This window comes from Dipodomys ordii, unplaced genomic scaffold, assembly GCF_000151885.1.
Source record: "Dipodomys ordii isolate 6190 unplaced genomic scaffold, Dord_2.0 Scaffold152, whole genome shotgun sequence".
Taxonomy (NCBI): Eukaryota; Metazoa; Chordata; class Mammalia; order Rodentia; family Heteromyidae; genus Dipodomys; species Dipodomys ordii.
The window spans coordinates 2,548,914-2,564,813 of record NW_012267368.1 but is presented as its reverse complement, the minus strand read 5'-3'; the positions used below and the strand labels follow the sequence as shown (position 1 = coordinate 2,564,813).

Below are 15,900 nucleotides of genomic sequence, written 5' to 3'. Positions count from 1 at the left end.
GCTGTGGCTCAAGTGGTAGAGTGCTAGCCTTGAGCTGAAGAGCTGAGGGACAGCGCCCAGGCCCAGAGTTCAGGCCCCACGACTGGACCCCCCCCAAAAAAAATTTCTTATAGGTTCAAGATATTGCTTATATTCTACTTTTATATGTGATATAATAATGACACAAGTATGATCAGATATTGGTCATACCAACACATATAAATGACAATAATTCATTTATTAATAAGAATATATTCTGTTTTTTTCACAAAATACAAGCAAATGTCTGTGACTAAGAAACCTGTCCAGCCAGACTCTCTTGGCTCTCGTCTGTAACTTGAGAAGCTTAAGAACTAGAGGATCACAGTTCAAGGCCAGGTTGGGCAGAAAAGTTCACAAGACCCATAGCACACATAGTGCTACACATTTGTGGTCCCAAATAATATGGGAGGCTGGGATTGGGAGGATCAAGGTTCCAGGCCACCCTGCACAGAAATGTCTGAGAGACTGTATATCCATGGAGGACTCTGGATACAGTAGTACACGTTGTCCACCATCTGGCAACAATAGGAAGCCCCAAGAGTTGCACCACAACTCAAGCAGGCATGTAGGTGGAACCAGGTGCTGTCTCAAAAATAGCGCATCATAAAACAGAAGGCCGGGTGCCAGTGGCTCACACCTGCAATCCCAGCTACTCGGGAGACTGAGATCTGAGGATGCAGTTCAAAGCCAGCCCGGGCAGGAAAGTCCATGAGACTCTTATCACCAATGAACCACCAGAAAACCGGAAGTGGTGCGGTGACTCAGAAAGTGGTATGGTGCTGGCCTTGAGGAAAAAGAGCTCAGGAACAAGTCCCAGGCCCTGAGTTCAAGCCGCATGACCAACAAAAATTAACTCGGGGACAGTGCCCTGACCCTCAGGATCAGTGCCAAAATCAAACAAAAAACCCCAAACCCATTATAGATTCCGATATAAGGATAGAAGATGTGAAAATGTGGAGAATATTGACCACTGTTGTGTCCTGTGCCCTGAGCCATTGTTCCCACAGCTGGACAGGTTTCCTTCCCTGGGCTTTGGTCCAAGAAGCCAGGCCTCTGCGTCAGTGCCTATGCCAGGCTGTGCCTGCACCCCACAGCAGCCTTCACCCCAACTCCGTGTCCAACCATCTCAGCTCAGGGAGTGCTTCCCTCACCCCTCTAGCTTAGTGCTTAGCCTGTTCCTTTTCTCTCCATTCGCTTGTCACAGTTATTTCAGTTATTCATCAACTGTCCCTTTCAGTCTGGCAGGCCGTGTGAAAGGGCCCGGAAACATTGTAAGCATTTACTCAACAGACTTGTTAAAAAGTATTTTGTGAACAATGTGACAGTGTATTATGTATCCACTAGACTGGGCCATGGGGTGCCCAAACATTGGGTCAGACAACACTGAGAGTGTCTGTGAGAGTGTTCTGGATTAGGGTGTTCTGGATTGAGGGTGTTCTGGGCAAGGGTATTTCGGATTGAGAGTATTCTGGATAAGGGTGCTCTGTGTGAGGGTATTGTGGGTGAGGGCGTTCTGGATTGAGGGCGTTCTAGATTGAGGGTATTGTGAGTGAGGGTAGTTTTCTGGACGAGGATATTCTTGATTGTGAGGGTGTTGTGGATGAGTGTATTCTGGATGAGGGTGTTCTTTGTGAGGATGTTCTAGGTGAGGGTATTGTGGGTGAGGCTGTTCTGGATTGAGAGTATTCTGGATTGAGGGTGTTCTGGGTGAGGGTATTCTGGATTGAGAGTATTGTGGGTGAGGGTGTTCTGGATTAAGGGTGTTCTGGATTGAGGGTATTCTGAGTGAGAGAACTCTACATGACATTTGAGTTAGGAAAACAATTGTCCTTCCTAATGTGGATGGGCCTCACCTAGTCATTTGAAGACCTGAAGAGAAAACAAGATGAAAGAAGAGCAATTTCCTTCTGTCTGTTTCTGAGCTGCTCTTTCTGGGCCCTGAGCTGCTGGATTTCAGAGCAGAGCTAGTCCATCGGCTCGTCTACATCTCCAGCCTGCCAACAGCAGACAACAGTTGGGACTTCTTTTTTTTTGCTGGACTTGAACTCAGGGCCTGGACACTGTCCCTGTGCTGTTTTTTTTTTTTTGCCAAGGCTAGCACTCTACCACTTTGAGCCACAGCACTGCTTCTGGTTTTTAAGTGGTTTCTAGTGGAGTCTCACTAGACTTTTCTGTCCAGGCTGGCTTTGAACTGTGATTCGCAGATCTCAGCCTCCCGAATAGATAGGATTACAGGCGTGAGCCACTAGTGCTCAGCTCAGTTGTGTTTCCTTAGCCTCCATAATAATGTGAGCCAATATTTCTGTAAGAACAACAACAACAACAATAATAATAATCTGTTCTTTTTTTTTCTTAGTGCTGGTTGAACTCAGGGCCTGGGTGCTATCCCTGAGCTTTATGGCTCAAGGCTAGAACTCTACCAGTTGATTTCCAGCTCCACTCCTGGCTTTCTAGTGATTCATTGTAGATAAAATTCTCATGGGACTTTTCTGCCTAGGCTGACATTGAACTGTGATCCTCAGATCTCAGCTTCCTGAGCAGCTGGGATTACAAGTGTGAGCCACTGGCCCCTGTAGTGAACCTCCATAAATCTAGATGTTACTACTTTTTGCATAACTCAGGCCAGTCTAGGGAGTCTCACAACCCGCCCTGGAAAAGTCAGGAAACATTTCTAGCCATCTCTGGTATGGCAGAGTCAGGAAAGCCCTCGGTGGCATTTCCGGTATATCAAGTCTTGGTCTATGTCCCTGTTCGTCCCTGTTCATCCTGAGCATAGCCCATGGCAACCATTCTCAACTCATTTTTTAAAAAAAGCTCATAATTGCAGGATTGATATACAGAGGGGTTACACTTACATGAATCAGGTAATGAGTGATTAAGTACAATTCTTTTTGAACCATGTCTCCCCTTCCATTATCCTCTCCTGGCTTTTCCCTCCCATCCCCACCCACAAGATACCCAGTTCATGTTCCACATGGTGTCTGGTGAGTATCACTGTTGCGTTTGTTCATCCCGTTCCAGCATTTATGTGGCCTCCCTCGCCCTCCCAATACACACCAACTAACAAGAGTTAGTTGGAGTTCATACTTGGAAAAAGTTATATAAAGTGAAGTAAGCCAGAGCCAAAGAAACATAGGCTGCATGGTTTCCCTCTTTTATGCTAACTAGAATTGCCTATAAATCTCTAAGTAAACACACTGGATTATGATATATATATATATATGTACATATATATATATATATATTTGCACACACATTAGGACATGATGAATTATATAGGACTCTGGACATTCACATACTGAGGTATAGGTGGACAAAGGCTAAATAGCTTTGTGCTGATGATCTCAACTCGGTACCACAGGGCCTTTTGGTAATTTGTTGACGTCTGTACATTCTCTAAAGCAACGTGTGTGTGTGTGTGTGTGTGTGTGTGTGTGTGTGTGTGTGTGTGTGTGTGTGTGTGTGTGTGTGTGTGCCAGTGCCAGTACCGGGCCTTGAATTCAGGGCCTGGGCTTTGTCCTTAAACTTTTTTGCTCAAGGATGGTGCTTTACTACTACACAGCTCTTCTCCTGGCTTTTCGGTGGTTAATTAGAGATAAAGAGTCTCATGGACTTTCCTGCCTGGGCTGGCTTTGAACCACAATCCTCAGATTTCAACCTCCTGAGTAGCTAGGATTTCAGGCATAAGACATCAGTGCCCAGCTAAAGCAATAATTTTAAATAAATAGTGTACATAACTTTACAAAGGAAACTAGTGATGATAAAACACAGATATCCAAATATTAAAAAAATATGATGTTATAGGAGTTCATTCCAAACTTATGTACCAGGAGAATATACTTAACTCTAATGATAAATGTGGGTAATTTAATTTTTTTTTCTGGAGCTGGTGTCTTTTTGTGTTGTTCAGATGTGTCTGCACTGCTGGGCACAAGAGCTTCCCCTCCTGCCTCCATCTCTTGAGCAGCTGGGATCGTAGGCATCGTCAAGTCTGGCTCAAGATTTTATTCTTTAAAGACATCAGAATGAAGCTTGCTCACATTTATAGCCTCTCTGCTTAGAAACAAAACCAGACAAAACAATCCCAACCCTTATTATGGGTAGAAATTACTGAACTTTCAAGGTGGTGATGAACGTGAATGATAGGTTACGATATTTGTTACCAATGTAATGGTGATCAAGATTTTTATCCTAATGCAAAGATGTAATAACTGCTGTTAACTATTTTTCTTGTTGATGCCCTTCATTTATAATGGAAGAAAACACTCAACTTTGTGGAGTTGCTGGAAAGTTGACTATGTCCAAGCATTCCTGGAGGGTCCGTAGGTAATTCTGTAAGCCTTGGGTTGAGTCTCTGGGTGGGAGCTAAACTGCTAAAGTTCTTCTTAAAAGTTTCTAATGGGAGTTGCGTACAGCTGGCACAGCCATGTGCAGCGCAGGACTATTCACCATAGCCAGGTGATGGGGGCAGCCCGCATATTCCCCAGTAGATGAGTGGATCAGGCCCCATGCGACACCTTCACCCTCGCTCAGGGGAACAGGTGGGTCTGGAGGTGATCTACTGAGCGAAGTCAGGCGGGCCCAGAAGGACCAGGGTGCTTGAGGCCTCTCATGTGGGGTGCTCCACTGAGAAGTTATGCAAAGATAAACACATATGCAAGTATGCACATATGAAATACTTACACGTATCTACAAGTGTTCACCACCATAGGAGTGATTGGGGGCGAGGGGGGGGAAGCTTGAACGGGTGAGTAGGAAAAGAGAATGTAGAAGGTAAATGGCACCAAAATCTCTTGCACTGAAGAGGGAAGATAAGCAAAGGAACTCATATATTTGTGTGTGTGTGTGTGTGTGTGTGTGTGTGTGTGTGTGTGTGTATGCATGACTGTACTGATGTTTGAACTTGGCAGCAAGCTCTTGCTTGGCTTTTTCACTCAAAGCTGGTTCTCTGTCACTTGAGCCACTCTTCCACTTCCAGCTTTTTGTAGTTCCTTGGAGATGAGTCTCATGGTCTTTCACACCCAAGACTGGCTTTGAACTTCCATCCTCAAATCTCAGCTTCCTGAGTAGCTGGGATTACAGTCGTGTACCACCAGTGCCCAGCAATGCACACATTCTTTTTTAAAAAAAAAAATTTTTTTTTTGGGTCCGGTCGTGGGGCCTGAATTCTGGGTCTGGGCGCTGTCCCTCAGCTCTTTAGCTCAAGGCTAGCGCTCTACCACTTGAGCCACAGCGCCACTTCCAGCTTTTTTCTTTTTGCTTATGTGGTGCTGAGGAATTGAACCCAGGGCCTCAGGCATGCAAGGCAAGCGCTCTACCACTGAGCCACCTTCCCAGCCCCATGCACACATTCTTAAACTCAGAGATTTTCAGATACTACCAGGATATAAAGAATAGAAGTTTAGCATTTTCTTGGCACTTCCACACTAATCACTTAATTTTCAAACAGACTGGTGACCCAAACATTTATACAACACTGTAATTTACAGAGGATACAACAATTTTTGGTCTCATTTAATTTTCTCAACAATCCAATGAGACACACATAATACCTCCTATACGTTCAGTACATGTTTGATTACTCCTATTTCACAGAACAAAGGTTGAGAAGAGTCTCTTTTGAAACACTAAGCATATCATTAAGTACCTGCTCAGAATCACAGTGTTAAGTAAAGTCTACTTGTGTCTCACCCTTGGACCTGCAGTAAGGTCATATTCTCAGCTGCCCTTACTACATAGCTCTGCATTCACATTTGCTGGTGGAGTGTGTGGCTTGTTAACAGCCTATCATATACCACACACACACACTAGTGGAGGCTTGCGACAAGGAATGGCCTGTCGGCACTGAGCATCTGCTCAGGGTGAAGGTGCAGTCACATCCAAGTGAGCCCTGCCGCCGATGCTGAGCTATGCATGCCATGTGTCATTTGGTGGACCAAAGAGGATTTCGAATCTGGTTCAAAGTCGACTTAAAAAGCTATTAATAACCCAGGTGCTGGTGGCTGACATCTGTTATACAAGCTACTCAGGAGGCTGAGATCTGAGGATCATGGCTCAAAGCCAGCCCTGGCAAGAAAGTCTGTGAGACTCGTATCTCCGATTAAACACCAAAAGCCAAAAGTGGAGCTGTGGCTCAAGTAGTAGAGCACTGTACTTGAGCAAAATAGCTCAGGGACAACACTCAGGCCCTGAGTTCAAGGCGTAGGACTGGAGATGTGGCTTGAGTGGTAGAGTACCAGCTGGGAGAAATAATGCTGAGCAAGAGCTTGAGGCCCTGAATTCAAGTCCTATACATTTAAACAGCTGTCAATAGTAAATTAGCTTAATTATAAGATTTTCTAGTGGAAATCTTAATAATTATAGGGACAATTTCAACTCATTTGTATTTTTTGTGCTACTGCATACATAATTGTAGTGTGAAATTTGTCTTTTGTGTGATTAGTCATTTGAAGTGGAGCAAACTATAGAACTGAATGAATGTATTGATCTATTCCTTTGTGTATTTGAAACTTCTTGAGGCCCCCTCTGTCCTGGCACAAGACAGAATAGCACAGTGCCAGCCCCCCCCCGAAGTTGTCAGACCTGATGAACACAGCACCCAAACCAGAAGTGTAAATGCTGCTGCAGTGGAATCACAAAATGGTCTAAGAAGACTTTAAGGGAACCATCCTTGCCAGTCCTGGAGCTAGAACTCAGGGCCTGGGCATTGTCCCTAAGCTTTTGTGCTCAAGGCTAGTGCTCTACCACATGATCCACAGCTCCACTTCCAGCTGTTTTTCTGCTTAATTGGAGATAAGAATCTCACAGACTTTCCTGCCCAGATGGTCTTTGAACCAAGATCTTCAGATCTCATTCCTCAACAGCTACAATTACAGGCATGAGCTACCATCACCTGGCTATATTGTCTAATTTTTATATGCTACATTTTCCTATTACCTCAGAGTTAAGGAATCAAAGAAAGACAGGACTGAAAATTAATTTTGTAATGCTGGCTTTTTGCTTCACTGAGAACCACTCTGTCCTTTCATTAGCATCTTTAGGGAGTTCTGTCATGTGTATAGATGTGCAGATGATCGCTAGTCAACCTGTATCACCATTTGGTTTGGACGACTCATACGCATTTCAGCCTGAGGGCTTAGATTTGGCATCTGCGTTATTTATGGAGAGAAGTAAAGAAGTACTTATTCAGTAAGACTTCTCTCTGTTGGTCTGGTGATTTGAAAAAATTGGACACTCCATCTTGTTGGAAAGATTTGGAAACATTAAACCAGTACTAGGGCTTGAACCCAGAGCTTTATTTTAATTCAACAATTGATTTCTATTTAATGTTTTGTGTACTAGTTCTGGGGCTTGAACTCAGGGCCTGGGTGCTATTCCTGAGCTTCTTTTGCTCAAGGCTAGTGCTCTAGCACTTGAGCCACAGCTCCACTTCTGGCTTTTTGGTAGTTTATTGGAGATGAGAGTCTCACAGACTTTCCTGCCTAGGCTGGCTTTGAACCTTGATCCTCAGATCTCAGTCTCCTGATTTCAGTATTACCAGCGTGAGTCATTGGAGCCTGACTAGGAATTTAGTTTTTATTTCTACTTGATAGCTTCAGTTTTATCAGGAAGATATTAGTGAAGAGCAAATGCATAGCTGCGCTATTTGCCACTGTGAGCAGTGAAACTCACGCCGTTCTGTCTAGGGATCCAGTCCAAAGGGCTTTTAAAGTAAAAAGACAGAAGTGCATTAGAGGTAGAACCCAGAGTGGAGCACTGAGTATGTGGAAATGCTTTTAGAGAATTAGAATTACAGGCGGCGTGGAAACCTGGTGGAAACCTGGAAACATGGAGTCTCTTCAACTACATGGCTAATTGGTTAGAAGTCAAATGAAATTTCCTTCCGTATCATATAAACTTTGAGCTCCTTATCATCTGTTGTTAGGCTCTGTAAATATGTCCTATACACTATACTCTATTTATATGAGAAATAATGCAGTAGGTATAAAAGAAAACAGCACATTAGGGCCATTTCCCCCAAAGGATCTATGGCACCTTTGCTTTGCTCAGGTCTCCACATTTCTAAGACCTAGGGGTTTTTTTTTTAACTTAGTTTTTTAAAGAGATGAGTTGATATTTAATCATGACTTTGAAGATTTAACTAACAAGTATATGTGAGCTCATTCTTACTTACGAACATCAAAGACTATCAGAAGGTGTACCAGGGGGTTTCATCATTCCCATGGCCTGAGAGAATGGTAGGGCTGTTTGGGTTAAGAATAGTTTCAAACCAGATCCTGCACATTTTTTGTAACAGGTCTGCTGCCTGTAATGATAAAGGATGAAGTGCCATTACTGAATGCCATTGCTGAGGAGCATGTGCTAGTACCTGTGACCCCAGGTTCCACTTCTAGTCAAGAGTACTGCTGGGGAGATTCTTGCAGGCATGTTATCTGGGTATACACTCAGTTGACCACTCCTTCTCATGTATTCACGTAGTTTTAGACTTTAGCCTAGACTTTGCACATCTTATCTTTCATTGTTTAGCTTTAGGAGAATCTACTTTTTTTTTCCTTTCTTGATTTTTTTCCTGCACATAACTTTTTTTTTTTTTTTCACAACATGTGTGAGACCAAGCATCCCTGGCTGCTACAGAGGTATAGCAGACAGGTATAGTTAAGAAACAACCTTAATTTAAGCAGGGGGAACAACAACACAGCACTTAGCAGCTATATTTTAGTCTAAATCCTGCTGTTCCTGCACATAACTTTATTTCATTCCAGGAACTGTTTCATGACATTTGGTTTTATATGCTCACTTCTTCCCAGCTAGATTTTTTATGTCTTTTTATTTAGGACATTGCTATTCCCACCCAGATATTCCTTTCTCATTGCTTTATATTTTAAAATCAATTTTCATCAGGATGAATATGGTAGGCAGTTTTCTAAACAGCAGGTTTCTCGCTTAAAAGAGTGTTCAAATGCTTCTACATAAAACATTTGAAAGTTTCTGTTGTGTGTGCACAATAAATGATTGAGTTTTGACAGTATCAAGAGAAGACTGTTGAGAGCAGACAAAAACTCCTTGAGCTCTGGATATTGCACTTTGGTCAAGGGACACAAAGAAATAAAAAAGCAAAGGGCAGGCTCTACACCCCGACTCAGTCAGACCTGCAGTCCATTGAAGGATCGAGGTTCCAAGTCAGCCTGAGTAGAAAAGTCCTTGGGACCCTATCTGCAATTAACCACCACCACCAACAAAATAAAACCAAACCAAACAAAAACACCCATGCTGGATGAGAGGTGTGACTCATGTGGTAGAGCACCAGCCTTGAGCTGAGTGCCCCTAACCCTGAGGTGAAGCTCCAGTGCCAACACAAACGTACACGCACACGCGCACGCGCGCGCGCACACACACACACACACATGTGTTCCTCACAATTTGAAGATTGAGAAGCCCAAGATGAAGTGCTGCTGCAGGCCTTCTGTCTGGTGAAGGCCTCACTGCTGGCTCTGTAGTTAGCTGTTTGCCTCTCTGTCTTCCTGAGGCAGATGGACAGCTCCAATGTAGTGACATTGTCTGAGGACAAGACCCCCACGTGGCCCTGTCGGGAGACCCAGGCATCCCCATGCCTGAGGCGCTCACTGAGCCTCGCCCTCTGCTGTCAAGTCAAAGGTGCTTCTTGGCCTTCAGAGTCTCCAGCAGAGCCCAGACTAAAGCAATGCCCTGCCCAGCCTCCCAGCCCCTTCCACAGCCCTTCTTCCCTTTCATCCTCAGCACAGCTCTTACGTTTGTTTTACTTTTTCCATCAACCCGTCGCTCCTATTGTTTGCATGCTCTGAGCTCTATAGTTTGTTATTATGTACTGTTACTTTATACAATAGGCACTTTAGGTAATTCATGGACACATGCTACGGTGTAGATGTAGTGAGAAGACTGCACTAGATGAGGAGGCCAGGAAGGAACACTGGCAATACAGCACAAAGAGGGCAGAGAAGAGCGTGGACCCTAGGGCTGGAGGCAGGATGTGATGCAATGGGCAGCCTCCTCCAGGCTGCTACGGCCTATGATCGTACGTCTTCATTTTTGTATTTACTGGCATTCGTGGTACTGCATCGCCTTCCATTTGTGCTTCTTGGAGTGTTCCCCCTCGTCCGTTCTCCAATTCCATCCTCACGAGGACAGGGTCTGAAGGCCCCACTGAGTCACAAGGAGATGCTGGCCCCTCCCTTAGGGCTTTGGTCGATTGTTGTGTTTTCTCTTTTCTCCTCAGGACTTGGCCTTTTCGCTGGAGGAAAGGCAGCAGCTGAACATCCACGGGCTCCTGCCTCCCTGCTTCGTTTCCCAGGAGATCCAACTCCTGAGGGTGGTGAAGAACTTCGAGCGCCTCAGCTCTGACTTTGACAGGTGACGCTTTCCTGAACAGGGGTTCGGCCAACTGTCCTTGTCCTTTCCCTTTCCCTGGGCCCTGATTTGAGAAGTTGAACATTGAGAATTTGCTGACACACAGTGTTGCTTAAGAAGTCTACAGTTAACATTTGAATAAAACAAACAAACAAAAAAACTTTACTGTATTCTCAGGGAGATCACCTTTTTCTTGGAATGAAATTGTTACAAACGTAATGATCAGGAGCTGGGAGGTGTGGCTCAAGTGGTAGAGCACTAGCTTTGAGTGATAAAGTCAAGGGAGAACACAAGGCCCCAAGTTCAAGCCCCAGTACTGGCGGCAAACCAATAAAAGATTAGCAAATGCCATACTACGCTGAGAAAAACAGGTGAAAGTGGCTTCTTATTACGTTGGAGTGGAGAGCTGGGCTTTGCAATCATCTAGGCCCGGGAGTGAGGGTGAGTCCATCAGAAATGCTGCTAGAGAGAAAAAGGCCTTTAGATACACACAGTAAGAAAAGTCCTTTTTCAGTTTATCTACCTTAATTATGTGTTTATTTACTTATTGGTACTGATCCTAGGGCTTGAACTCAGGGCCTGGGGAACTATCCCTGAGCTGCTTTTGCTCAAAGCTAAGTGCTCTACCACTTGAGCTACAATTCCACTTCTGGATTTGGGGTGGTTCATTGGAGATAAGAGTCTCAGACTTTCCTACTCAAGCTGGCTTTGAATGGTGATCCCACTGAGTGTCTTAACCTCTTGAGTAGCTAGGATTACAGGTGTGATTCACTAGCACCTGGCTACATTAGCTATTTTTAAAGTGATATATTACTATATTATGATATATGTATACTAACTATCAGTTGGGTTTGTCATTAAAAGGATGAAGTTTTCTTTTTACTTAGTTTAAATTATGCTGTGATATTCTGTGGTTTTCATTTAAAAATAGGAATGGCTGGGTGTCAGTGGCTCAAGCCTGTCATCCTAGCTACTCAGGAGGCTGAGATCTGAGGATCATGGTTCAAAGCCAGCCCAGGCAGGAAAGTCTGTGAGACAATCTCCAGTTAACCACCGGAAAACCACAAGTGGTGCTGTGGCTCAAGTGGTAGAGCACTAGCCTTGAGCTGAAGAGCTCGGGGACTCAGGGACAGCTCCCGGGCCCAGAGTTCAAGCCCCACGACTGACCTAAAAAAAAGAATGAAGTCTCTTTAAGCATTGAATGAAATGCTGTTATTTCAGCAGTGTTTATCATGTTTGATAGCAAGCAAGTTTATGTTTCTTCATTCTTTGACATGTTTTACAATATTTCCAATTTCTTTTTCTTTTCTTTTTTTTCTTTTGAGGTTCTAGAGTTTGAGCTGGAATCCTATAGGAGCTTGGCAGGCAGACTCTTACACTGAGTCATGCCTTCAGTCCTGTTTTTTTTTTTTTGTTATTTTTCTTTTCTTTTTTTCCTGGCTAATTTGAAGACAAGCTCTTACCTCCTGCGTGATTTGTGCCTGGGTGCAGTCTGCCATGTGTAGCTGGGATGGCAGACACGCTCCACTAGGCACAGCTCTCTGTTGAGAGAGGGGTCATTCGAACGTTTCTTCCTGTGCTGTACTTGAACTGCCATCCTCCCCATTCAGTGTTGCAGGAGTGAGCCCAGCCACTGGAACCATGCCTTGTCTGTGTTTTTGACACAGTTTCACTACATGGTCCAGGCTGCCGGTGAACCGGCCATCCTTCCTGAGCACGATGGGTGATGGGATTACAGGTGTGTGCCCTCACACCTGCTTGAAGTTGTTCTATGATGTTTATATATTTTTTTCCAGTGCTAAGGATTTAACCTAGGGCCTTGCTCATGCTAGGCCAACGCTCTGCCCTTGAGTTCTACCCCCAGCTCTTGGCGAGCCCAGGTCCTCGTGTAGGCTAGCAAAGGTTTTGCCACTGCACTAGTTCCCTGGCCCTGGGTGATTCCCACTGAGTGTCTTCATGCTGGCCTTGAAATCCTGACCCGCTTGTTTCAGCCTCAGTGCTGAAATTCAGTGCTATGATTACAGGTTACCCAAACATGCCCGCCTTGAGGAGGTGTTGGTCAGCTAGAGAAGTATTTAAACTTGATCGAATGGTTTTAATTCAGGACTTGTTGGCTCTGTTCCTCATTGATATCCTGTTCACCAGGTATCTCCTCCTGATGGATCTTCAAGACAGAAACGAGAAGCTCTTCTATAGAGTGCTGCTGTCGGACATCGAGAAGTTCATGCCCATTGTGTACACCCCCACCGTGGGACTAGCTTGCCAGCAGTATAGTTTGGCGTTTCGGAAGCCAAGGTGGGTACACTTTTATTTATCAACTTACTTTACAGCTAGAGTTTTGCAGGAATTTAAAAAGATTGCATCTTGGAATTGGCATATAAAAGTTGAATATGTCTTATGGTAGATTATATGGCGTATCTCTCTTCCCCCAATTCTCTGTCATGGGGACTTCCACTTTTTCCTTTGCTCCCTCTGAGCTGAGTTTGTAGTCTTTATCTTTCTTAGCTTTATTTGTTTTTGTTTTTTTTGTATAAGTATACTTGTATTAAGGGGGCTTTCTTAATAGTAAATTATTCGGTGAATTAAAAGACAGACAGCGAGGACAGGGGATGGGAAAATGGGGGACAGGTTGAGGAGGGCGAGGAAGGTATTGTAGTAAAATATCCACAGATTCGGAAGCCAGGTAGTGTATCTGTTGTATCACTCTCTCAACTTTTCCAAAACAGTTTGAAATGTAACTAAAAGAATGCATTGTCCACAAAGGAAGTCAGGCTTGGAAAGTGATTTCTGTATTTTGCCTTCTGTGTGCTCCTTTCGTGTCATGCTGCTTTTTAATGTGTGTCGGTTGAACTTTGGTTTTGAAGGTTTTCACTAGACTAATCATCATGGCTCCGCTCATAGTTATATAAAGAAAGCCATCTGAAATTGTGCTTGTGGCCTAAGTTTGGGCACTATATTTATTAGGAAGCGAAGTGGGACCATGCTAGGCCATACAGATGTCAGTTAGCATGTAGACTGCATTAGTCCCTTCTTCACTGTTATGAAAAGCCTGAAGCTTGGTCACTTTATAAAGAGAGATTGGTTTTGCTTGTAGTTCTGGTGGTTCAGGGACGTGGGGCTAATATCCTGTCAACTCTGGTGAAGCCTCAGGGTGGGCTCATACAGCTGCGGCAGGAGCAGGTGATGGAGTGCATTGATTGAGCATAGGCCATACAGGACTTTGGACATTCTCTATCTTCCGAAAAGTTCCTTCACCACATGTCACCAGCCTAAGCACGTCTACTGTGCGCTGCCTATTTTTTTTTTTTTTGGTACTAGTCAACTTCAGCTTCAACTCAGGGCCTGGCTGCTGTCCCTAAGCTTTTTGTGCTCATGGTTAGCACTCTATCACCTGAGCCACTGTGCCACTTCTGGCTTTTTGCTGGTTAATCGGAGATAAGCATCTCATGGATTTTCCTGCTCACACTGGCTTTGCACGTTGACTCTCAGATGTCAGCCTCCTGAGTAGCCAGGACGGCAGGCGTGAGCCACTGGTGCCCAGCTCGTGCCTTTAAGCTCAGACCGAGTCTCAGGACGGAAACTCTGGGGACAAATCACGTCCCAGTCAATAACATAGATTATTTTTTACTTTTAAGCTAAAGTTAATGAGTGTCTTTTGAACTTTTTTGACTTCAATAGAGGTTGTTCCAAAATATCAGCCAGAAAGTGATTGGGAAGATTGATTAGAACTTTTTTTTTTTAATTTTATTTTATTTTATTTGTGAACATACTGTACAGAGGGGTTACAATTGCATGGGCAGGATAATGCGTACATTTCTTACCAAGCATTGCAGCCTCCTCCTTTGTTTACCCTTCCCATCCCTTCCCAGCCTCCCCCCTGATTAGAACTTTTTATAGTATGAATTTGGTGGGTGCACTTGGGAGGGAAAATTAAGGGTTAACCGTACTCTTAGTACTTTTCTCATCATGCTTTTTCATATAGACATATGATATAAATAGTATAAGTTCTATATAAATGTCTACTTATATATGTTATACACACACATATATGTACACTTTCCTGTGGCCAGATGTTTACTTTTTATTTTGAATATGCTATTAAAATCTGGCTAGGTAAGCAAACACAAATTCTTACGTGAATAACTCCTCTTGGCATTTCCTTCCCAAAGATAAATGCTGGTACACCTGCTTGTGGGGTTTGCATGGAATTTCCTGTCTCTGGCATGGATGTTCTTGTGGGGTTCTCCAGATGGAAAGGATGATGGGCACTAAGATTGTTGCTGAGCTTGTGGAGTTTTTGGTGTTCTCATGTGCGCACAGCATTTTAATTCTTCGAGAATTTCCAGTGTTTGGCAGTTCAGTTTGCTTTGGACACTGCATTTAATTGTGGTTAATTTTTACATGGATGCATGGTTTGGGATGCTAGGGATCATTCTTTTTGTATATTTCTGAAATTCTGAAAAGAATGAGCTACTCAGATTCCTTTGTGAAACTTTTCCTATTAGGCTTAATGCGGATTAATAATATAGAACAGCAAAAGCAGACTTCCATATTCCCTTTGGAAATATTTCTGCCTACTATATTTTTTCCACATGTTCCAAAAACCATCTCTCTTTCTCTCTTTTGAGTTCTTAATATCGATATATTATTTTACCACAATATTAATAACACAATTGATGACACTTCTACTTGTGATGTTTCTAATAGTCTATCAAAGTCAGCTTCATTTCTTCTGTTAGTATCTACTATTTGGTCTCAATTAGTAACAATCTAAAATGAATAGTTGCTTCTTGTTGTTGTTTTATTTGTTTGTTTATTGAGCTGAGGGGTTCCATAAATATCCCAGCCTAGCCTTAAGAATCATAGTGCTTTTGCCTTTGCCTTCCCAGGGCTGGAAAGGCTGGGATTATAGGTATGCAACACAACACCTAGCCCTACCCCAAAAGACCATTTTAAAATAAATTATTCCAGCCAGGTGCTGGTGGTTTGTACTGCTCAGTAGGCTGAGATTTGAGGATTACGGTTCAAAGTCAGCTTGGCCAAGAAAGTCTGTGAGAGTCTTACCTCCAGTGAACCACCAAAAAGCCATGAGCTGTGGCTCAAGTGGTAGCGCACTAGCCTTGAACAAAAAAACCTCAGGGACAGCATCCAGACCATGAGTTCAAGTCCCAGGACCAGCACACACACACCAAAAATATTAATTAAAATGAACTATTTTAGTATTGCTCATGCTACTTAGGATGAATGTCTGTTATTTCCTGTTTCATAGACATTGTAACTTGCTATGCTTTTATTCATTCACATAGGAAAACATTAAGCATTTAATATACTTTTTATTTCTCTTACTGGGTAACTGTTCTGACAGATAATTTCTTTTCTTTTTTTTTGGGTCCGGTCCTGGGGCCTGAACTCTGGGCCTGGGCACTGTCCCTCAGCTCTTCAGCTCAAGGCTAGCGCTCTACCACTTGAACCATAGCGCCACTTCTGGCTTTTTTT

General features: G+C 43.6%; 1 protein-coding gene across 1 annotated transcript in view; it reads left to right on the top strand.

Annotated features, from left to right (window-relative positions):
* The first annotated feature begins 496 nt into the window (after window positions 1-496).
* LOC105997742 (NADP-dependent malic enzyme-like) overlaps window positions 497-15,900 on the top strand; it is a 48,422-nt gene continuing 33,018 nt past the window's right edge. The window contains exons 1-5 of the mRNA XM_013032262.1: window positions 497-586; window positions 1,555-1,681; window positions 8,318-8,457; window positions 10,274-10,407; window positions 12,550-12,699. Coding sequence (XP_012887716.1) covers window positions 497-586; window positions 1,555-1,681; window positions 8,318-8,457; window positions 10,274-10,407; window positions 12,550-12,699 — 641 coding nt within the window. The remainder of the gene's footprint in view (window positions 587-1,554; window positions 1,682-8,317; window positions 8,458-10,273; window positions 10,408-12,549; window positions 12,700-15,900) is intronic.